At 52.1% G+C, this 20,577-nt stretch overlaps 6 protein-coding genes across 8 annotated transcripts; 3 read left to right on the top strand and 3 right to left on the bottom strand.

Moving 5' to 3' along the window:
- The first annotated feature begins 124 nt into the window (after positions 1-124).
- On the top strand, positions 125-2,104 carry HMPREF1120_03294 (alkaline phosphatase). Its single transcript, XM_009157357.1, has 2 exons — positions 125-866; positions 1,117-2,104. The coding sequence occupies exons 1-2, from the start codon at positions 678-680 to the stop codon at positions 1,906-1,908; spliced, it is 981 nt and encodes a 326-aa protein (XP_009155605.1). The 5' UTR covers positions 125-677; the 3' UTR covers positions 1,909-2,104.
- Positions 1,941-5,527, bottom strand: HMPREF1120_03293 (alpha-methylacyl-CoA racemase). Its single transcript, XM_009157356.1, has 4 exons — positions 5,149-5,527; positions 4,539-4,663; positions 3,407-4,254; positions 1,941-3,329 (listed from the first exon to the last, which is right to left on the bottom strand). The coding sequence occupies exons 3-4, from the start codon at positions 3,480-3,482 to the stop codon at positions 2,236-2,238; spliced, it is 1,170 nt and encodes a 389-aa protein (XP_009155604.1). The 5' UTR covers positions 3,483-4,254; positions 4,539-4,663; positions 5,149-5,527; the 3' UTR covers positions 1,941-2,235.
- Positions 5,528-5,590: 63 nt separating this feature from the next.
- HMPREF1120_03292 (uncharacterized protein) lies at positions 5,591-7,893 on the bottom strand. The gene is made up of 3 exons (XM_009157355.1): positions 7,114-7,893; positions 6,335-7,055; positions 5,591-6,277 (listed from the first exon to the last, which is right to left on the bottom strand). The coding sequence occupies exons 1-3, from the start codon at positions 7,181-7,183 to the stop codon at positions 6,172-6,174; spliced, it is 897 nt and encodes a 298-aa protein (XP_009155603.1). The 5' UTR covers positions 7,184-7,893; the 3' UTR covers positions 5,591-6,171.
- A 617-nt stretch (positions 7,894-8,510) lies between these two features.
- Positions 8,511-19,203, bottom strand: HMPREF1120_03290. 3 transcript variants are annotated; one of them, XM_009157351.1, is made up of 5 exons: positions 16,626-19,203; positions 13,567-16,542; positions 12,121-13,499; positions 11,965-12,074; positions 8,511-11,910 (listed from the first exon to the last, which is right to left on the bottom strand). In XM_009157351.1, exons 2-5 carry the CDS (start codon positions 13,607-13,609, stop codon positions 8,976-8,978), a joined length of 4,467 nt encoding a protein of 1,488 aa, XP_009155599.1. In that variant the 5' UTR covers positions 13,610-16,542; positions 16,626-19,203; the 3' UTR covers positions 8,511-8,975. The 3 variants fall into 3 exon arrangements, with proteins under 3 accessions (XP_009155599.1, XP_009155601.1, XP_009155600.1); XM_009157353.1 differs by having other exon boundaries at positions 12,121-13,496; XM_009157352.1 differs by having other exon boundaries at positions 13,567-16,538.
- HMPREF1120_03291 (uncharacterized protein) lies at positions 13,915-15,477 on the top strand. The gene has a single exon (XM_009157354.1). It carries the CDS (start codon positions 14,753-14,755, stop codon positions 15,137-15,139), a length of 387 nt encoding a protein of 128 aa, XP_009155602.1. The 5' UTR covers positions 13,915-14,752; the 3' UTR covers positions 15,140-15,477.
- On the top strand, positions 17,614-20,521 carry HMPREF1120_03289 (uncharacterized protein). Its single transcript, XM_009157350.1, has one exon. It carries the CDS (start codon positions 18,761-18,763, stop codon positions 19,904-19,906), a length of 1,146 nt encoding a protein of 381 aa, XP_009155598.1. The 5' UTR covers positions 17,614-18,760; the 3' UTR covers positions 19,907-20,521.
- Positions 20,522-20,577: the final 56 nt, after the last annotated feature.

The raw sequence follows: 20,577 nt of genomic DNA, 5'->3' as shown, positions 1-20,577 counted from the left end.
GGGGGGGAGGAATGTTGCATTAGCCTCGGCCAGCTATGCTCCGGACACGCGATACTGGGACGTGTTGCCAACCTAGATACGATTGATATGATAACTTGGCATGGACTCTTCAGCCAGAACCTTCGTTGAAATCATAACGCGCCGACCAGTAAGAGCGTACAAATACTCCTCATGCTTACTCCAATTCAATCCGGCAAAAGGTACCTTTTATACCCCGAACACACGTGTATAGATCTCTCGCGGACGATTGGACAAAGCTTTTCGCATGCAGGAACAGCGACGTTCTGAACGAACGCCAACAGTTTGTTACTACCACTGTAGTTGTTGTTGCTAGATACCTTCGGTCCCCGGTTTCGGCAACTATTGCGGTCATGAGGCTTCGAAGCACGACAGCTTCTTGTATACAAGAAGACACCGGTGGAATACTAGTCCTTAGTAGTAGAAGTAGTGGTTGAGAGAGTGGGCTTTGGAAAAACGGAATTCTCGCTTGGTGGAATCAATCGGCCACTGCAACGAGCATAAATAAAACGAGCTCACATCCCCAGCGTTACAAGCGAGCTTCCAGAGTGAACGAATAAACAAACGACTCTACATCTCCGTCTACTACTACGCTCCTCGACTTTCACGAGTTGAGATCAGCATTTCTCGTGGTCGTTGTATTCTCATCATCCGCCGCCATGATCGCTGCCGCCTCGCTTCTGGCCGTCGCGCTGCCCCTGGCGCTCAAAGTGTCAGCAGCACCACTTCCCGCGTCGGCCACAGCTGAAGGGCTCGACATCTCTCAGGGCTTGCAGAACATCCTGGCAAACACCCACGGCAGCGACGCCTACACCTACCCGACCGACTTGACGAGGGGAATAGTACCGGTAAGTCTGAATTATTCTTCACCCCTATGCCCACGAGCACCCAACAAGCTGCCTGAAACAAATCGCATCAAACGCCAACCCCATGGTTCATGACGGCCACAACAGCTATTGTTTACATACCACCTACATGGCAGTGGTAGCTGTCGAAGTCCCCTACCCCATCCCACCTACCCTCATCCCAAATATGCGGACCAAGTTGCCGGTTTACCTACATACTTTATATCGACACACCAATCTAACAAAACCACAGAAACCAATCCATTCCCACAACGACTACTGGCGCGACGTGCCATTCTACACAGCCTTGTCCGTCGGCGCAATCTCCGTCGAAGCCGACGTATACCTCTACAACGACACACTATACGTTGGCCACGAGATCTCAGCCTTGACGTCCAAACGGACTTTGGACTCATTATACATCCAACCGATCCTGGACGTATTGAAGCGCGAGAACCCAAGCTCGGAATTCGTGCCAAACCCCACACACAACGGTGTGTACGACACATCGTCCGGTCAAACACTATACCTGTTCGTGGACCTCAAGTCGGCAGGTAACACGACGTGGCCGGCCGTTGTCAAAGCGCTGCAGCCGCTCCGTGACGCCAAATACCTGACCACCTGGAACGGGACGGGCATTACCTGGGGTCCCGTCACCGTCATTGGCACGGGCAACACGCCGCTCGACCAGGTCCAGCCCGTCCAGCAGCGCGATTACTTCTTCGACGCCAACTTGGCCCTGCTCAAGACTGACCAGGCCAACATCACGGCGGGTGTCTCGCCCGTCGCATCTACCCAGTTCAGCAAATATATCGGCGAGATCGGGGATGCCAAATTCAACGATACTCAGCTGGAGATCCTGCGTGGCCATATCGAAGAGGCTAATAAGAGAGGAATCCTTGCCCGGTACTGGGATACCCCGGCCTGGCCGCTTAGTACCAGAAACGCCGTCTGGACTACTTTGGTCAATGAGGGTGTGGGGTTGTTGAATGCTGATGATCTGCCTGAGGCTGCTGGCTTTGGTGGTGTCGCTGGCTTTTGGTAGTAATCCTAAAGCCGGGTGGAAATGATGGAAGTCGGTAGTTCGGCGGGTTCGCCGGAGAGAGATATAATATATGATGCAGGGGAACAAGATCCCATCTCGATGAGGGAAAAAGAACCAAGAACCATATAGACATATATATACTTGCAGGTAGCACCCATAATAATCAGTTGCAATACAACATCAGTCGACAGAGACATGGCCTCATCAGGAAAAAGCTCAGCTGGAAGCGCTTTGCTAGGCAGACTGGTCTTCTTGTCGGGTGGAAGCAGTCAGCACATGTAACATGACATAGCACTGATCGCTACGAGCAGCTCAGTATGTAGCTACCTATAACCGACTCTTTTCCTTCTTGACAAAAGCACCACTAGGCACAACATCATAATCCGCCCCCTTCCTCCAGCCCATCCAGTCCTTCAGGGCATCTTCAGCGCCCTCACCAGGTTTCATTGCCTTTCCCCTCCAAGGGACACCGACAGGTCTCGCCGGCGACTCCGACAACCCAACAATAGGGCGATGATCATACCCACTAGCCTCCATCTCGGCATGTTCGAGAACCGGAACAACACAAGCATCCGTTCCGTCAAATATATTCTCCCACTCCTTTCTCGTCTTTGTCTTGAATCGCTGCGTAAACACCTCACGCATATACGGCCAAGCGCGTTTATCCTCTCTATCCAAACCCTCGTGCGGAACAACCTCATGTGTCTTCAGCTCCAATCCCTTGAGCAACACCTCAAAAAACTGAGGCTCGAGGGCTCCGACCGAGACATATTTTCCGGCATCCTTACACTCATAACACCCGTAATAAGGACACCCACCATCCAAAGTATTTGTACCTCGCGGACCAGACCACATCGCCTCCTTCGTCAACAGCCGTGGGAACGTCCCCAAGTAACTCACCCCGTCGACCATATTGGCCGAAACAACTTGTCCCTTCCCACTGGTTTGGCGCTGAATCAGGGCCAACAGGACACCCGTGAATGCGACGTGGCCTCCACCCGCAAAGTCCGCGAGAATATTCGCCGGCGGAAACGGCGGCTGGTCCCGCGGACCGAGCATGGACAATATCCCCGATGCGGCGAGGTAGTTGATGTCGTGGCCGGCCATGGCGCTGTATTTCCCATCACGACGGAACCCCGTCAATCGCACCACGATCAGGCGTGGGTTTCGTTTCAGGAGGACTGCCGTTGGGTCGAGACCTAGTTTTTCCAGTACGCCGGGTCGGAACGGGTCGATCAGGACGTCGGCTTGGGAGATGAGTGATAGAAATAACGATTTGGAGTCGGGGCTTTTAAGGTCGAGAGCGATTGAGGCCTTGCGCGATGTCAAGAGGTCGTTGGTCGGTGTTGGTATCGGGCTGGGGCGGTCGATTCGCAAGACGCTTGCGCCCCAGTCGGCTAGGAGGAGGCCGCAGAATGGTCCTGTTGGAATGGGAATTGTGTTAGTTGGTAGGATAGTATGGGATACAGATATCTGGACAGATTGAAGGAGTGGGTACCGGGTGCCAGGCCTGCGAGTTCCAGGACCCGGAGACCCGTCAATGGCGGATTCGTAGTGCTCGTGCCAGCAGTCATGGTGTTGAGTCTGGTCGTGGGCGGATACGGGTCTGCTCGTCTGTTCTCGCGTGTCCAGTCCCGCGAGACTTGTATCTCTCGATTCGAGGAATCAAGAACGGGTGTCACATGCAGGTAGACAGACGGCGACTACATTTGGAGCAGACTGCAAATCTGCAAATATATCACATCGTGATGTCCAGATACTGTGGCCGACACTTTGTGGTTCGGGCCTAGGTCGTCAACAAAAAGTGGCCGACGATCTCCGGCTTGGAGTGGCAGATACCGAGGCTGGGGTTTTCTGGGGGCAGGCTTCCTCCGAAATGCGGGGACTCGGACCGCCAGGTTGGACTTGGAAAGCATTGATTGGAGCAACAATGTCTGGCGATGATTATTGGATACCCGGTCTTTTCCAATGCTACAATTTCAAGTTGGACTCTTCGGACCAGGGTACCGTAAGGATTTATTCTCATTATTCGGAATACTGCAGACTGCTCGATTAAAATTAGTTCATGATTCTCCGTTACTTGGTCATGATCATATATCAACATGTCTCATCTGCCATTCATATCCATTACTCAAATAATTTGAGAAGTCAACCAGAACCTCCCAACTCATCTCATTCCATTTCATGGAAATACGTCCAGCATTTAGCGTCTTGTATCGTCGTGTGGGTTGCGTGTCCTCATCACCGTCATTTGTGAGCCATCACTGCCTGCCTGCCTGCCTGCCTGCCTGCCTGTCAGCCTAGCAGCAAATCTCACAGCATTCGAAACAGGCCAGTCCGGCACACCTATAACGAATGAATGAATATGCATTAGCAAGCAGCAGTAAAGCAATGAAAGGGTGATCAGACAGAAAGACGATCCCAACCCAAGTCACATCCAGAGGCTCATTCTGAAGCAGGAGGAAACACTAGCATCATTTGGTTCCCTCAGGTCGGCAGTACATCACGTTCGCACAAAGGCAACGAAAGGAAGTGAACCAGAAAACCCGCCTCTTCAGACCGGCAGAAAAGAAGAAAAGGATCGGCTGTATGGAAAATCGGTAGGCACATAAGAGCAAATCAGGACTTACAATCCACAACAAATGGCCGCGCCATCCCCTCCCCCACGAAGTCTCAAGGGCTGCTGCTGCTGCTGCTGAGTGTCCCTTGTCGCGCTCTCATCCGCGGTATTCATGTTCATTGGTCCTGGAGCGGTCTGGCATCAAAGTCAGCCATGAAGAGATTCATATTGTTCTCAAGTAAGATAGTCCGGTCTTCCGCTCTTCCTTGTGAACCTGATCGACCAAGGGCAGGGGAACATGATGGCCATATCAGTGGGGTAAGGAAGGATCGCGAGAAGACTGTGCAACCTCGCTCCCTCGCTCTCCGCTTCTTTCTTCTCGGCTTCAGAACTCCCCTTGTCAGGATCGTACTTGTAGCTCCGGGGCTGAAAGCTACAGTAGTCATGCAAGGTGATACCACACCAGACCCGACCTTAGAGCCCAGCCTGGTTCACAAAGTGACAGATAGACATCGCCTGCCTCTGGAAAGAGAGAATCGGCCCACCGCCACCATTGCTGACATTCGAGTCGAGTCGGGCGCGAGAAGAGTAGAAGCAAAGGACAAAGCATGCCATTATTGTCATGTCCCGAAACAACAACTCTGTTCTTTGTTCAAAAAGATCACAAGTGCAGTACTCACAGGTTGTTGATTGACGACCCCGACAGTAGTATCAATCTGCTGCTGCTGTAGCTGCTGGTCGTCGGTTTCAAGTTCCGCTGGTTGCCGGCTCTGCTTCGGGGCTGCACTCGGAGTTGTTGGATTAATCGCCATGGCACACAGTCTTTTTCCTCAGGGCCTGTGGCTCTGCCTTTGTTCTTTGTGTCTGTGTCGATGTCGATGTCTAGTACGTGTGTATGTGTATTTCCGCACAATAATGCTTAGACATCTTAAGCTATGGTACTGCAGGTTTGGTCAGCTGAGTATATATATAGTTTCAAAAGTTCGCAAATGTTGCCGTTTCTGCTTGCACCTTGCCAGTGCAGTAATGACAAGTGGCAGGGGATGTCAGATTCCGGACCGCTGCCGGACGGAGCGGCAAGGACCGGGCGAAAGAGCCTCAGTGACGGACCTCCTGCTACTACAGTGGTAGAACCTACTGTATACATTATCTGCTATAACCCGTGTTCCTTTTTAAAATACTTGGGCAACAGCTATACATCACATCAACGCTACTCAACAATTGGTAGCGAGTGTTTGAAGTCTCAGTACTCGTCCACCGCGGCTGGAAAGACGCAATAAACCTGAAGACCTCAATCAATCAGCTCGCGATAGATATGGATATATCTGCTACTAATAGCTAGACCTTGGATTTTGCGTTGTGCAAATGGAGAACCCAAGGCCGAATTGAGCTGTGCTGAGGACGCCGGATGTTTGAAGAAAAACGTGAATACAAACACAAGAAGCAAAATGGTAGCTAAGCTATACATTCCAGTCGTGCGTGATTCTCATCCTGCTAAACCCCCATGCCTTATTAGAAAGAAGCCGAATTCAATGTGATGAGCCGTCGTAAACATGTTTTGATGGATGGCTGGCTTGCATGACTCTGATGCGGCTTGTTGGGATATGCGTAACTTCAGGCCGGAGGCTGCTGTCGTCGCCCCCTAATCGCTGCGGAATGCCATTAGGCCCATCTTGTCTGCGAAAATAGTGGCCAACCAGTTCTTAACTTGATCCGTTGACCGATCTCTCAGGTAGATCTTTAGGCATTGCGGCTGGGACAGGGTCTTCATCATCATCGTCTTCCAGTGCATCCAAGTCCTCCGGGTGTCTGTCGTGGTGCTTTTGTCAGTACAATCCAAGCAAGAAGAACAAGAACAATACGTACCCTAGTAGGTTCTTGATTTCCTTCATTTCGTAATGTCTCTTTCGCCGTTCCTCAAACTGACGATGTTTCTCTTGTTCCTCTCTCGTTGGCATGCCCACTTGCTCTCTGATTCCATCACCATCGCTGCCCTCACTGACACTGACATGTTTCTCTCTGCTGCCCTCTCGGGATAAGGCATGCTCATCCCTCACGATGCGATCATCCTCGGAAGTCAGAGCTGGATTGAAGTCTTCTTCAGGTTCGCCCAGTTCCAGACCGGGAATATCACTTTCTCGACTTTTCTTTACTTTGCCGCCCTTGGCCAGATCGACTTCATCGACGTTAACGAATCGCGGGTCGATGGCGACATCTTCTTCAATTTCATCTTCGTCCATTGGGCCACCCCACTGGTAAGGGGTCTTTGGCTCGGTGATCTTCATCCGACTACCCTTTTCTTGTTCTGCCAGATACAGATTGGCTTCGTCCCATTTCAGGCGCATCTTCTCTTGCTCATCTTCCCCTTGGCTTCCGGTATTGGCAGAGGAATGACGGCGAGAGGCGGACCCTCTTCGAGCGGCGGACGACGAACGGCGGTGGCCAGCATTCTGTAGTGTGTTCTGAAGAACCAGTTCTCTTTCTTCCTTGGGATCAAGCGGAGTTGTAGGTGGGAAATGGAACTCCTCCTTGGGCAGCGATTCGGGGCGGCCACTGGCAGAGGAGAAGGACGGATTTTTCAAGATGCCTAGGAAAGGAGATAGTTAGATGATATGCAGGATGAGGTATAGTGACAATCAGCTTACCTTTCGGCCGGATGTTGCCCGAGCCCGGTTGATGCAAGGGCGGAGGGGAAGTCCTGACTTCGACAGGCATTCTGGAGGTGGAAAGAAAGGCAGACGAGCAGTCAGGACGATAGATCAAAGGTAAATTGTAAGGCGACTGAGGATGTGTTGTTGGTGTTGTGTTTCCGGAAAAGCGGAGGCTGTACAACAGTGGTTGAAGTTGGGTAGAAGGTCGCAGGCGATACGCGAGTCAGGCGTACAGGCAACCGAGGAATAAGCGAGCTGACCCTGCTGCGGTGGTAGCGGTGTGCGATAGCAGAAGGGGATCGAATGTCCAGAGGAGATATGGAGAACGGGCTGTCGTTCAAGTTGTGGTCGCAGTGGTGACAGACTGTGGTGGTTGTGGGAGTGGTTTGGAGTTGAGTGGATGTTTGGTGGATACAAAGGTGCTGCCAGTGTCGGAAACAGTTGCAGTGGGGATGTACGTAGTTTGTGGTTCGTGGTTGCGCCGGCAGGGCGAGCCTCCAGGGACGAAGGACGGCCACGAGGAAGTCTGTTGTCGGCTTTATAATATCACTCTGCACCCTCGATCCAGACTCGGAGAACACCAGATGGCCGGCTACTTCAGGCACACGCACAATATGAAGAGTAGCAGAGTTCGAGAGAAGGGAGAGTTTGTATCGTGGTTGATGTTGTCATAAGAGCAGCGGCATGTGAGAGAGAAGAGCCGAACATGTCAGGCGGTAGTAAACCGAGAACGGTCACGTTACTTAGCAGTGGCCAGCCTAATAATGGTTAGAGTGGGAGTTAAGTGGTTTTGCCTCCCGTGCTATTCCAATCATGGTCGTCGGCTAATAAACCTGGGTACTTTAGTATCACAAGCAACATTCATTGGCTGCAGGTGCTAGCTCTGGTGGACTCGGAACGCATGGCATCAAATGACATCCACAAATAATCATATTCTCCGCCGTCAGACGAGTTTCAGACCTCCATAAAGTGGTTTGTCCTCTTATATCCACCTGTCAATTTGTTTCGAAGACGACCGCCTGACAGCATCTTCGCGTTTCATTTGGAGGCTGGTTGCGGTCACGCGGAGGAGCTCTGCTTCTCGCTCCTTCCTCCAGCGGTCTGCTGCAGTATAACGTCATCGGTGCATCTCGATGCGTCTGCACTTGCCTGTATTTGTATCTTTCGATCCAATGTCACCCGTTGTTAAACTGCCACAAGCACACCACCGCACAGGACAGTAACGCTTGGGATCACTGGGTAGGTCAGCCCGTTGATCGTTAGGATGATTGACAATGGAGGATTGTTGGCAGAGTCATGGAAGAAATACGTTTGTTTGGGTGGCATGGCTTTAGTACGATGATCTACAATGGTATCTCGTGCTCTTGCTCTCCCAAAGAGTTGGCGACAGAGGGGAGACGGCGACCCTTCATGGCAGATCCTACCCTGACTGAGGCATTGTATTTCTGTCTTCTGTCCTGGGTGTCACCAATGCTACTGCGACTGCTACTGCTACGGACACTCATTAGTGTGATTCTCTCGTTTTGTGTCAAATCAATCTGCATCATATTCACTCAAAACCAGACAGCAGTGTGCCTCCGTTATCGAATACATGTGTATCAGACTAGACAGATTACCTCCCATGCATTTGTCGAAAGAAAATAGGTAAGGGCGGAAGAAGATCCAAATGCAGTAAACTCCGAGACCCAGCAGAATGTACCACATCAACATGCATTCGCGTCGATGGTCGTCAGATTACCGCCCAAAAGCAAAAAGGAAAAAAGAAACCCCTCAGATAGCTGCAACATGTCCGGCTCTTTCTTTCACCACTGGCTACATCTCTTCCTCTACTTGACACCGCGGTAATCAACCTCCAGTCAGCCATTGCTGTGCATGGAACGAATCGCCTGACGCTCTTTCAATTTACTTTGTGCCACTGTGTCGCCGTTCGAGGCTGCTTGCTGCATCCAATGCAGCGCAAGACAGAGGGATTGGCTGCTTTGGCCAGACGATGCAGACCCAGATGCCAGTCCTGGTTGCTCTTGTTCTTCCTCCCACATCATTTCAGCCTTGAAGATTTCTGATGAGAAGGCCAAGGGCAGGCTCACGATGGGCAGTATATCAGGGTGCGTAAGGTAGAGACTCGCCAGCTCCCGTTGAGCAATTGCATTTCCTTCCCGTGCCGCGATCACCCAGTACTCCATAGCCTTTAGGATTGAGGGTTCATTCACCTTACGTCGGGCTTCTTCCCTTTTGATCGAGTCTTTGACCACAATCCGGTCCGCCACATCAACCATGCACCGGCACACCTCGTCTTTCCAGGCCAGTGCTGCAAGCCCAACATGCAAAAACGCTCGCCCGGTATCACTGTCGGCCAACGTCTGTGAGGAGGCGAAAGCAGCAATGTACTGCAGATCGCGGAAGATAGTTTTCGGCTGCAACGCGAATAACAGCTTTTTCAAAAGTGCCAGGAGGCTGTTTTCGTCATTGCCATCAACAGTAGATTCGCTTGAGGGTGGAGAGCGTGCTTCAAGGATTTGCTTTTCTTTACGTCGGCCGAGATTTGCTGATAGCAGGCTCGGGTTCAAACTGCGGCGTCGTCGATGGTCTTCTGAACCGGGGCTCTGCTCTTTTCCGCACAGGTCTCTTTCCTGAAGTGATTCTTGACGACTTTTTAGAAAAGCTTGCGCCAAAATTTCAAAGTCACGAATGGCTTTGAGTTTGAGATTTGGGTCCACATGCTCTTGCATGCGAGAAAGGATATCGAGAAACGCACTGTGGTATGGATAGCTGACACCTCCGTCCTGGGGATCTTCAGGCAGCGGCGACGCTGTGGATGGCTCTGCGTCTCCAGCAGCATGACTAGCTGCCTGCCGCGGGTTCGGAGCTGCACTCTGGCTTCGCCGCCGGGGTTTGCATTTTGCCTCACGAGAGCCGGCCGGTGGAGAGCATCTTGTGTCCATATTCAAGTGTAACCGTGCCATAACCGCCCGTTGTTCCAAGCGTTCCACGATAATAGGTGTGTGTCGCATCGTCTCCATCCACGCATCTGTCTCGCTCCCACAGCTCCAGACTGGACACCCAAGGTCGGACAGCAGCAGGCAAGTCAGATCCTGTTGCACTCGATCCAGGAAGTTCGCCTTTTCCACATTGAAATCAGCCAAACGATTCATGCCCTGGTCTTCGAACATTGACGCAGGCCTTGATTGCGATGAAGCCGACGTCACCGACCTTGGAATCGATTGTGGCGGCGACCAAAAGCTGCTACTTGACTCCAATGTTGTCACAGTCGCCGCTCGACCCGGAGAGCTGATCAGTGAAGACAGATCGCTCCCAAAAAGATCCCTCCCCACCCTGCTTGAGCTCTGGCTAAAGAAAGATGCTCGGGAACCCACAAACCCCGTCCGGGATGGATATGAACTCGATGACAAAGGCTCACTCCAGACGCTGGGGGCTCTTGTACTTGGTTGGACGCTAAATGTCGTGCCGGCATGGATGTCGTAGAGGTTCCCTTCCCGACTGAACAGCTCGCTCGACCACAAGACTGGACTGTCGCTAAGGCTCTCCCCAACGAGCTTCTTGGTGGCAATCTTAACTTCCATGCAGAACCGATGGATCCTTTCTTCGCCTTTGCAGAAGTTGTCTATGTGATTACGTTCAAGCCACTTCTTGATCAAGTCGATCTGCGGGTCTGAAAGTTTCCTGGGCCCGCCATGTTCTGCTGGAGCTTTCAAAATGTCTAGAGTATCAACCCGCGGTTGATCGAATAGAGATGATGCAGATGTATCTGAAGTGGCCGGTCGACTCGACCCTGGGGACATCGGACCTCGCTGGCTTGGTATGTAGCCTCGTAGCGTAGACAATGCCATGTTATTCAGAGCCGTTGAGATGTTTTTCGCATCTTCGTAGGCACTAGAGCTTACCACATCCATCTTGTACCAGAGTTTCACTCGAAGTTTATCGAGCCAGGCGGAAAGGTCGGATATCTTCATCTTGGCATAGTCGTACAAGGCCTCCAGTTCAGCAACTTCTTGTTCTATTTGCCGGGAATCGTGCTCAAGTTGGAGCCGGCATGCTTTCAACCTCTCAGTCATCGGCCCTAGAACTTTTGTATCATCCCCCGTTAAGACAGTAAGTGGAAAGTGCTGGTACAAAAAAGCGAGTGCGTCATGCCAGTACAGAGCTGCAACGCGGTCCGTCTTGGTGTGAGCTTGTCGCGCTTCTGCGGCAAACATCTCGGCCAGGGTTGGCTCTTTCGAACTCGGGACAGGAACTAGCCCCAGGGATAATCGATCTTCTGCATGCGTACGGCCCTCGACCAGACGAACCGCAGCTTTCTCGGCCAGATGCAAGTCCCCCAAGTCGCTCATACTTGGTTTGACCTCTAGAGACCAATTTGGTCCTGCCATTGTCAACAAACCGGCCGGGGATATTGAAATTTGAGCCCAAGTTTCCTGGCAAGGATGACTGTTCTTCGAGGAGTGACCTGGTTCCATCACTTCGAGTATTCGTCGACGGAGGTCATTGAATTTACTGCTCGCGTAAGAATATTGCATACGGAAGGTAGAATGCGAAGAGCTCAAGAAAGAATCCCAAGGGCTTGATGTATGGATGTACTGGGGACTGAGGGCTTCCAGGACATGTGCAATATCGGCTGCACATAGCGATAGAGAAGGACGGCAGCCAGGGGTAGGGTGGGCATTCCGTGCTTGGGGCCTTTGATATGGATCGAAACAATGTTCATCTGCTTCGAGTGTGTAGATTATTGCGTGGACACACTTTTGCACTACTGGATCAACGGGTTGAACAGGCCTAACAAATGGTCAGCTGCTAAACACTGCAAGAGTGAAGCATAGTTGCCTGTACACTGGGTTGAAGACATCGTTCGCTTGGGAAAATGCGCAGTCCCAGAGTTTGTAGAGTAAGTGCGACCTGGCTTTTTCATTTATATGAAACTGGAGGAGCATTTTTTCGTCCTTTGAAGGTTAGCCCGCGAACACGCAATGGAAAGAAACATGATACCTCAGGGTATACAATGGTGGTGCGCAAATAACGTTGCAGAAACCATTGGAACAGCAGGTGGCCACGGAATTGACTTTGAACTTCAACTGTCGGGAGTTTTCCTATAATGGCGCGTCCTAGTTGAAGAGCACCAGTTGGTATACCTCCATCGCAGGCCAATATTTCGAACAACTCCCTTACTGCACTGTTGAAGAACTCCTTCGCTTGTGGAGTATTGAAGGTATCCAAGAAACCAAGGGACGGCCGGGGGCTTGACAACGAGTTTTCCAGCATGTCAATCAAAAATGCACCTCTTTGTAACACGCCCATCAAAAATAGCTCGAGGCGTTCTTTAATCTGCCACTGGTACATGCCTGCAAAGGCATTCAAAACTTGTCCCAGAATGGCCTCGAAAGCCTGTTCAGACTCGAGCATCAAAGTCGAGCAGATAGTAGACCAGGTTGCAAATCTCAGGTCGCTCTCGGGGCTTTGGACGTCTTGAAAAGGCCCATAGATATTGTGGAGAAGGAAGGATAGTGGATTTGATCGTTCGAAAGAAGAAGCATATTCTTCCAGATCTCTGGAATACGCTTTGACCCTTTTCTTCACCGATGCCCTACCACGGTTCTGCGACAAGGAGGTCAGAACCGATTCCGAAAGCTCCTGGAATTTGGGAGATGATGACAGGGACGAGATCTGCGCCGGAGATAGTGCTTTGAGTCTTTCAACCAGAAACCGAGGGTTGTTCCGGAGTGTTTGTATGAACTCGAGACAGTCCTGTTGTGACGAGGGTGGCAATTGTGTCAGAAAGGACTGCTTAACCGGCGCTTTTTGGTTGTATGTCGTATCCAGGGCGTGAACCTCGTGAGTCCACTGGGACAGACATATATCCATTAGATCATGCGTATGCTGATGCAGGCGGGTAAAACCAATGGCATCTGCCTGTTGACTGATCTCTACTAGACCATCGTGCACCCAGGAGCTCACACGCTTCAACCGGGCGGACAACGCCAGAGCATTCTGCAGTCGATGACGGCGGTGGGTAAGCATGCGCCTCCGATGTTCATGATGTCGATGCAGTCGCAGCTGCGAAGCGAAGTCTTCGAAATGCACCCTCATATGGGCAAATGGAAGTTCTCGATGCTTCACTTCCACCCCCGTTGTTTCTGTCCCTGTGCTGTCCGGAATCCTCCTGGCAGCACCCGTCAGAGGCCTGCCCGTGTGACGGGCATCCATATTACTCCTCCGTCGGCCATCGGCTTGAGCTCTGCTAGCAGGGCTTCTAGCCTGCGCACCCTCCTGCGAGGCACGCTCTGAAGGTTCAGGGGCTGACATCGATCCGTCATGGCCATGCGCATTGTCCGTGGGACTAGGTGAGGGCTGAGAAGCTGGATTTGCTGCTGTCACATCGTATGAGCACGCTTCGACGCAGACTTTGATGGCCAGGAGAAGGTCAAAGCAACCAACCTGGATCTCCCCAAATGTCTATGGCCCTGGATGGGAATATCATCCGCTGGCGAGTTCCATTCCAAGTGGCACTCCCAATCAAGTCATACACTGCCGCTATCAGCTCGGGGAAGGAGGGTCTTCGACTAGATTTTGTAGCATGGGCACGGCAGCAGATGGACAGCACCCAAGCCGCAGGGCTTGCTAACGTGAAACCGACGGGTGCGACACGGTGGGTGGAAGGAATCGAGGGGCCTCGTCAGGTGCAGTAGTATCGCCGAACAGCAGACTTCTTTAAAGCCCACTGTGTTTCCACAGTAGTCTGGATTTTTGAGCAGGGAAAGCGATGCCTGCGATAGGACAGTTATCGGTCAATAGTACAATGATCAGCTCGACCACGACGGCCTCAGGCCAACATGAAGAATGGGCGTGTCTATGGCCTGACAATCGATAGCAAGTGACCCGTGAGAGGCAGGTCGCGCAGGCTGCGGGATGCGGGGAGACTGGTTCGCAGGCACGAACAAAAATACTTTACTCGACGCCTTCTGCTTCAGGTTCATCAACTTCAACGATAACAACGATGGTGGCGGCGACGATGGCCATCGAGCCCAGTCTGTGGTTCTGGAGTACAGAAATACACACAAGGGCTCTTCACACGGTGAGACCTTTCCATGACGGCGCGAGGAGCCAAATGGTCTTACCACTCGCGGGGGCCGCTGCACCAACACAGCAGACGCCGCATGGCCAGAGAAGAGTCGAACAAAGCACAACGCAGCAGCGCAGAACAGCACAGCACCGCACACTCACTGGCAGCGCTTGATGACTTGCAGGGCCCCGGCGACAGTGATTTTGCCAACGAATGCATATGCAGCTGCATTAGTCGAGGCTAATCAGGGTTTTGACAGAGACCCGGCGCCACTCGTTCTGCCTCTCAAGCAGTGTCAAGCCGCGATTCGAGCGCAATCCAAGCGACTCTGCTCTCCGCCTATGCCCCGATCCCAACCGTTCTCGATTCTCCTCGACATATGTCGTGTGGTGCACAAGAAAGACTGCTTCAGTCCCCGGATCTCATCTGTTGTATCAACAGCCCGGCCCCTCCTGGCCTATGATTGACCCCAATTATTCTCAATAATCGACAATAGGTGCTGCGATTCCATAGCTGGAGCATTGTGCTTCACCACCCAAATCGTCTCTCGCGTCCCTCGAAATGCGACACTCGAACACGATGTTGACCCTGGCCGCTACGCTGTCTGAAACAGTGTGTATTGCAGGATCCAGCCGAACCCTCTTCTTTAGCTCTGTGTGGTGCTGCAGAAATGCTACAGGACGTGGATATTTACGCGTCTCCGATGAGCCTCGGGGACAAGGCCACGTCAAGCCTCAGACTCACATTGACCGGCCAAAAGCTCGTTTATCCCAGATGGTGAACGATCTCGACCAGAGGGAGACGAAGATCCTACTGCCATGTGTCGTTCGTAAGCTCACCGACAGCAACAAAGGGTTTGCCTTGCTTGGTGCCCCACTCTTCTCGGATGATGCGCTGGCACTGCGGTGTCGACTCGTACTTTACCTATTGTATGGAGTGGCGTTCTGACCACTGTATTCTCGAACAATCATCCCTTTGTGTGCTGTACCAGCTAATCGATTCGGCCATGTCCTGCTAGTTTTTAGGGCAGGCGAACCAGTCAGAGCAGTTGGCCACAGACAAAAAGTCCGTTAAGGCACTTTGTTCATTCTGGTCGATCCTATCTCTCTACAGCAATGATTGTTTCTACCTGTTCTTGTCTTACCTCTTGCCACGCAGCCCTGTGCAACAATAAACTGACATGTCCCGGATTGGGTTTGTGTATGCCCATCCTGTCTGAAGCGGGTGTTAGCACCAAGTAGAGTTCAATTTCCGGATGACAGGGACGGAAGCAGTCTTGCCAGCACTCTCTCAAAGATGGTCAGGTGACTAGCCTTCGAAGATGGCTTGAAGAGAAATGGTGGCTGTCCAAAGACCTCGTCACGTACGCCCAGAGGAGGGGCTTTTCTGGATTTGTGCAACTGTTAAGATGGAGCCATCAGTTGCCGTGCCATCTGACTGGCGTATTAACACCAAAGGTGTTCGATTAGTCTTGCTGAATTGCAGATAATGAGGCGCTAGGGTCCAGAGGCTTTGCTTGCCAGGTCAGACAATCGCGAGGATCTCAGCCCTGGCATCTGCTCTTTTCTTTTGAGAAATATGGGAGGAAATCCGGCAAGACAATTGCAAGTGGCCTTGTCCTCCCTGCTCCTGGTCTGCACTACACCATCATGACGACAACCTTGTCAGCCGGTATGAGAACCGATCGGATCAACGTAGTGAGGGCGAGATTGAAATTGCAGGTAGATAAAGAATTGCACAGTCCATCAAAGATTTGGAATATAAGGCTGCAACGATTACCTGAACCAGATGCGCATAGTAGCTTCTGGATGGAAAATAGAAAGTATATGCCGACGTTAGGTTTGGATATAAAGTTGTCTCCCATGCAAAGAGGAATCAAACCGGGTAATCCTGGCTTGGGGAGACCCCAGTGAGAACATTACTGTATCAGCATACCTGGGACTTCCATATAAAAAAAACAGTGTATCCAAACAAAGACCCTGAGCAAAGTTTTGACAGTTGCAATTCTCCTGTCGATCAGGTACCAGAGTCTAATTTGGGTCCCAATGAAAGGTCTTACCACCACAAGAGCGGCGGCAGCCCGAGGGCGGAAGAGCACATTCCTGCTGTTGTCCCGCGAAGAATCAGGGGTTCTGCATACGTATTGTTGCACCAAATGAACGCTGCACGGCGGCAGCGAGGAGACGAATGTTGGATAGATGGAGTCGAGCTGAGACCAAGTGACGTATGGAAGGCGGCTGTAGAACTTTGGGCCACTTTGTTGGCAACACGGCCTCGCCGGCTGTGGACAGGTCGTGCACGTTTTGTAACCATGGGTTAGATCTCGATCGGGTTTCGCTGGGTCCAACTGGCTGCCAGCGAACCTTAGCGATTTTTGGACCATTCATCTGTCCATCTTGCCGAGCTTCTCCGGAACAAGATCTTTGATACTTACTGTGGACCTGGTAATGTAACGCCTCTATCCCACTCTTTTCCGATGGTGTGGTGCAAAGTGCCTTCGATTTCCCCCCATTCATTACGGAGGTAACCACCCCTTTGACTTCGCCAGTAGTCTCCACGGTCAGGAGATCCAGGACTGCCCGGGCTGAGTAAGAAATGTTGTTCATTCTTGCCCGTGGCGGTCCGTCATGCTCAAGGCGCAGAAGAGAGGAGTGGGGACGGCTTTCTTTGTGGCATTCGAAGCATCAGATCAGAATTGTTTTCCCATTCGGCCAATTCGAAGCCAGGTTCCATCCTTGACTGGTCGAGAGGGGCCGGTATTTCACGGCTTGTGGTTGGATCAGAGGGTGACAAGGAACGAATAGTAGGACAATAGTGACACTTGACTGGTCGGTGTCGGAGGCACCGGGGGCGCAGGCTTTGACACTGGCACTTCAAGCTCAGCTGAAGCCGCCAGAAGAGTTCAGAGCCACCTGAATCAAGCGGGCTCCGAGAGCTTGTTTTTATTTTTGATTCTGTGATAGGGTCGACTGCGATGATGACGATGAGGACACGGGTGCCGCGTATCTTCATGGACTTGGAAGCGAGGCCGGGCTAGCTGAGGATGGAGATAGCAAGGTAACAGGACGTCAAGAAGAGCATTTCTTTTACCGAGATACACTGGCAGCTGCTAGTAGTGCCAGTGCAGCATTCCCGGCTGTAACGAAATACTAGCCTAGCACTGCAATGATGCCAACTTCAAGTTGGCACTGATGAGTACCACGGTACCAGCAGGAAATTCTAGTAGATAAAGATAGCACATTGCTGTTGCAGTTACGGTAGTAGTAGTTCAAGCTGGATGAAGAAAGCCATCTTGCAACTCTTCCATCCTTGTCCATCCGCATCAAGCTGGCAGCTTTACTTTTTATCAACTTCTTCCGGCTTCATCCTTGCCCCCATAGTAGTGTCTAGAATGAGATCCCTGTAGAGTTCCGTTCATGATCCGTTGAGATGCCATATCCGCACTTCCATGGCCTGTAAACTAGGGTAGCTATCTACTGCCCGTGTATAATACCAGGGGCCCGGGATGAGGTGCAGAGATCGACAACCACTAGTACTGCCATTCCCACAGATTCCAAGGTTCCTATACTGCCATTACTCAAGACTGGTGCTTCTACTGCCCGTGGAGCGACTTCAACACCTAAAACCGCGCTCCAACATCCGAGTCCCTACCAAAGGCGCAACTTGATATCAGTCACCCGAGACACCAACTGAACACCAACAACTCCACGAATCCTCATCTCACCGCTGTCCACGCCCACCCCCTCCGTTCTCTTTTCCGCACATCTGCAAGGCTACTCCTGTACATAGTCTCGCACCTCCGTTCACCCCCTCTTTCGACCTTCGCAAATCCAGTCTACGGCCGGACTCAATTGCCAACGGGATTGCGCCGTTTCCGCCGCATTGCTCGCCATTGCTGCGTGGTGGCCCACAGGTGGACGAGGGCCAGCAGCCTCAGGTATCATTAATAGCATTTGTCCGCGGGAGAGAGAGGGGAACAATACGAGACCATCGACAGCCCATTGCTGCATCCTGCGCGGTCTTAGATTTCCCCGGCTCAGCTCGCTCGGTCCATCACATGCTTGAGCAGCAAGCACCAGCTAGATAAAAGATCGAGTCACTCGAGTCTCACCCACACCGCTTCCAACATCCCATAAGCCTGCGACGACGTGTGAGCGCTGCAGTTTTACCAAAGCCCAAGAAGGATCGACTCCTGCATCCTGTCATCATCGGTATCCAGCTTGAGCTGATCGACTACTGGGCTGGCAATTTTCTTGCTGCCAGGAAGTGTCGGATCTGCGGTGCCGGGCACGAACCCCTGCAGCTCTGCCGCTTTGGCTGACACGCCCGCCTGAAAGTGAACACCGAGAGCCTTAGGAGCCTTACGCCCAGCAATTAAATCCCCACCGATCTGAGCCCGCAACTTGGACTTGGCCCTGGAAGTGCTTCACTGGAAGCCCTGCACTGGAGCTGGCAGTGAACAGCAGCTCTTCAAGTTTCCTTACGTACAACTCGACTGCCCATTCTTCTTCCGACCTTCACAGCTGAACTCCTCTTTCTACCCGTGAAGCAACTCAAACAAAGGCCTCAATGAGCGTGTTGACGGTGACTGGGACCAGCATCCCAGATCCCACGCTGCCCAGCACCTATACCTCTCCTCGCGCCCCGACCTCCTCCCTGCCTCGACACCCCGCGCAGCCAACGTCTTCGGTCACTTTCAGCCGACAACCAAGACAACCATTTCCGAATTCTACACTTCCTCAGATATCGCCGGCAAGGCCGGTTAGCAACCATCAGCACTCACGGACCGCCTCCTCTGGCACCATTAATCCACCTGCACCCTTGCGAACCTCACCCTCGAATATTCCTGCCCCAGCCCAGCCTTATCCCAGACACTCGCGGGCTCCGTCGTCTTCACATTCCCGCCACTCGTCAAGTTCAAGCAACATGAACATGCATCGACAAGGAACATCCGCCTCCACCGCCAGCATTCCCCGTCGTTCTACCTCAGGTCGATCGACCTCCACAAATAGTCCCACCTCTTATGTCGCCTTGATGCGGAAACAAAAAGCGACAGTCTGGTGTGATCGATCTCAAAATATCGACCCGCGCTTGGCGGCGGCCCAGAGAGCTGCCAAACAGCGGGCGGCACTTGAAGTCCAGGGCCACACATCTACAGCACGCACAAGCACGATCAGTTCTGGTGGAGTGGTGGGCAAAATCAGACATGGAGGAGTTCCGAAAGCCCCGGGATATGTTCCTGCCAACCTTAATGGCACCACTGTACCATTACGGCTAAGTGCGAACGAAATGCTAGGCGATGAGGACGAACGCCAAAGCCTAGGTGATAACAGTATGATACACGCTCGAACGGGAAGCGGCCGAAGTAGCACAAACAGTGCAAAGTACCGCAGCGGATATCCCAGACAAGATCAAGGGCGGTTCAGCACCACCAGCACGCCACCCAACGGTGAAGGGTCTCCTGGGCAGGGTATTCCGGAAGATAAAGAAACAGGTCCAAGTCACAAGAATGACCGATCAGATAGTCATTCCAGCGAGGATTCTTTTGGCGAATTCAAAGACATGTCCGCGCCCAGCTCGGTGCAACAGGCCATGATGCAAGCAAAGCAGGCAGACGATTTACGACGGCGGGGAAGCGTGGATGAACGAACAATGAGTATGGGCCAGCCGGGAGTCCGGTTATTCGTTGCCAATCCGGATGTGGAAGAGTCATGATCACCGCCGCAACGGTTCCGGAAGATGGAACTGCTCTGCTGCTACTATTACTACTACTAATGCAATGTACGATGGTGACAAGTTATTCATGGGGACGAGGCGTACGGGGTTGAGGCGATCTTTTTTGGGGGGTTTGGAGTTCCATCCGACCCGGATTTCAAGGTGAAATAATGCGCAGGACGCAAAGGGAGGCACAATTGCACGGCAATCTTGTGTATGCGAGGGAAGGGAGAATTAATTCCTTTTCCCTCAATCTCGGCCAGACCAGTATCAAGCCTTCTGGCAAGGACCGCAACGGAGGAACTGGCGCCGGCGTGTCAGCACTATTAACGTCGGCATTGGCCGATCGTGGCCGTCTCTCTTGAAGATGTTTTAGCTGTTTGGGAGGTTTTGTCCAATGCACGATGGGACGTGCAGTGCCTGAGATGGCAGTTTCGCTCATGCCACATTTGGCCGACGGATGACATGCTATTCAAATCCTGGCAAAGGGCCAAGATTCACAGCAGATTCTTGCAGCCTCTTGGGCTACCAGATCAATGGTGGTACTACTGTACCTGCCTCCCATAGGTACTTCATAGCTGTGATAGTGTGTCATCGCATCACCATTGCCATCAGCTTCATCGTCGCCATCACCCGCTGTCCTAAGCCTTACAGTAGCACGGAGTAGCAGT

Source organism: Exophiala dermatitidis (assembly GCF_000230625.1).
Source record: "Exophiala dermatitidis NIH/UT8656 unplaced genomic scaffold supercont1.3, whole genome shotgun sequence".
Classification (NCBI taxonomy): Eukaryota; Fungi; Ascomycota; class Eurotiomycetes; order Chaetothyriales; family Herpotrichiellaceae; genus Exophiala; species Exophiala dermatitidis.
The sequence above is the reverse complement of the archived record's forward strand: the minus strand, read 5'-3'. Positions and strand labels throughout refer to the sequence as shown.

Excerpts from the sequence above, each read along its gene's own strand:
- HMPREF1120_03294 (XM_009157357.1), top strand. The coding sequence starts at position 678 with ATGATCGCTGCCGCCTCGCTTCTGGCCGTCGCGCTGCCCCTGGCGCTC. Across the intron at positions 867-1,116 it reads TGACGAGGGGAATAGTACCG|AAACCAATCCATTCCCACAA; the intron begins GTAAGTCTGAAT and ends ACAAAACCACAG.
- HMPREF1120_03293 (XM_009157356.1), bottom strand. The coding sequence starts at position 3,482 with ATGACTGCTGGCACGAGCACTACGAATCCGCCATTGACGGGTCTCCGG. Across the intron at positions 3,330-3,406 it reads ACTCGCAGGCCTGGCACCCG|GACCATTCTGCGGCCTCCTC; the intron begins GTACCCACTCCT and ends CCATTCCAACAG.
- HMPREF1120_03292 (XM_009157355.1), bottom strand. The coding sequence starts at position 7,183 with ATGCCTGTCGAAGTCAGGACTTCCCCTCCGCCCTTGCATCAACCGGGC. Across the intron at positions 7,056-7,113 it reads GGGCAACATCCGGCCGAAAG|GCATCTTGAAAAATCCGTCC; the intron begins GTAAGCTGATTG and ends CTCCTTTCCTAG. Across the intron at positions 6,278-6,334 it reads GAAATCAAGAACCTACTAGG|ACACCCGGAGGACTTGGATG; the intron begins GTACGTATTGTT and ends GCACCACGACAG.
- HMPREF1120_03290 (XM_009157351.1), bottom strand. The coding sequence starts at position 13,609 with ATGATATTCCCATCCAGGGCCATAGACATTTGGGGAGATCCAG. Across the intron at positions 13,500-13,566 it reads AGACATTTGGGGAGATCCAG|CAGCAAATCCAGCTTCTCAG; the intron begins GTTGGTTGCTTT and ends ACGATGTGACAG. Across the intron at positions 11,911-11,964 it reads AACGATGTCTTCAACCCAGT|GCCTGTTCAACCCGTTGATC; the intron begins GTACAGGCAACT and ends ACCATTTGTTAG.
- HMPREF1120_03291 (XM_009157354.1), top strand. The coding sequence starts at position 14,753 with ATGCGACACTCGAACACGATGTTGACCCTGGCCGCTACGCTGTCTGAA.
- HMPREF1120_03289 (XM_009157350.1), top strand. The coding sequence starts at position 18,761 with ATGAGCGTGTTGACGGTGACTGGGACCAGCATCCCAGATCCCACGCTG.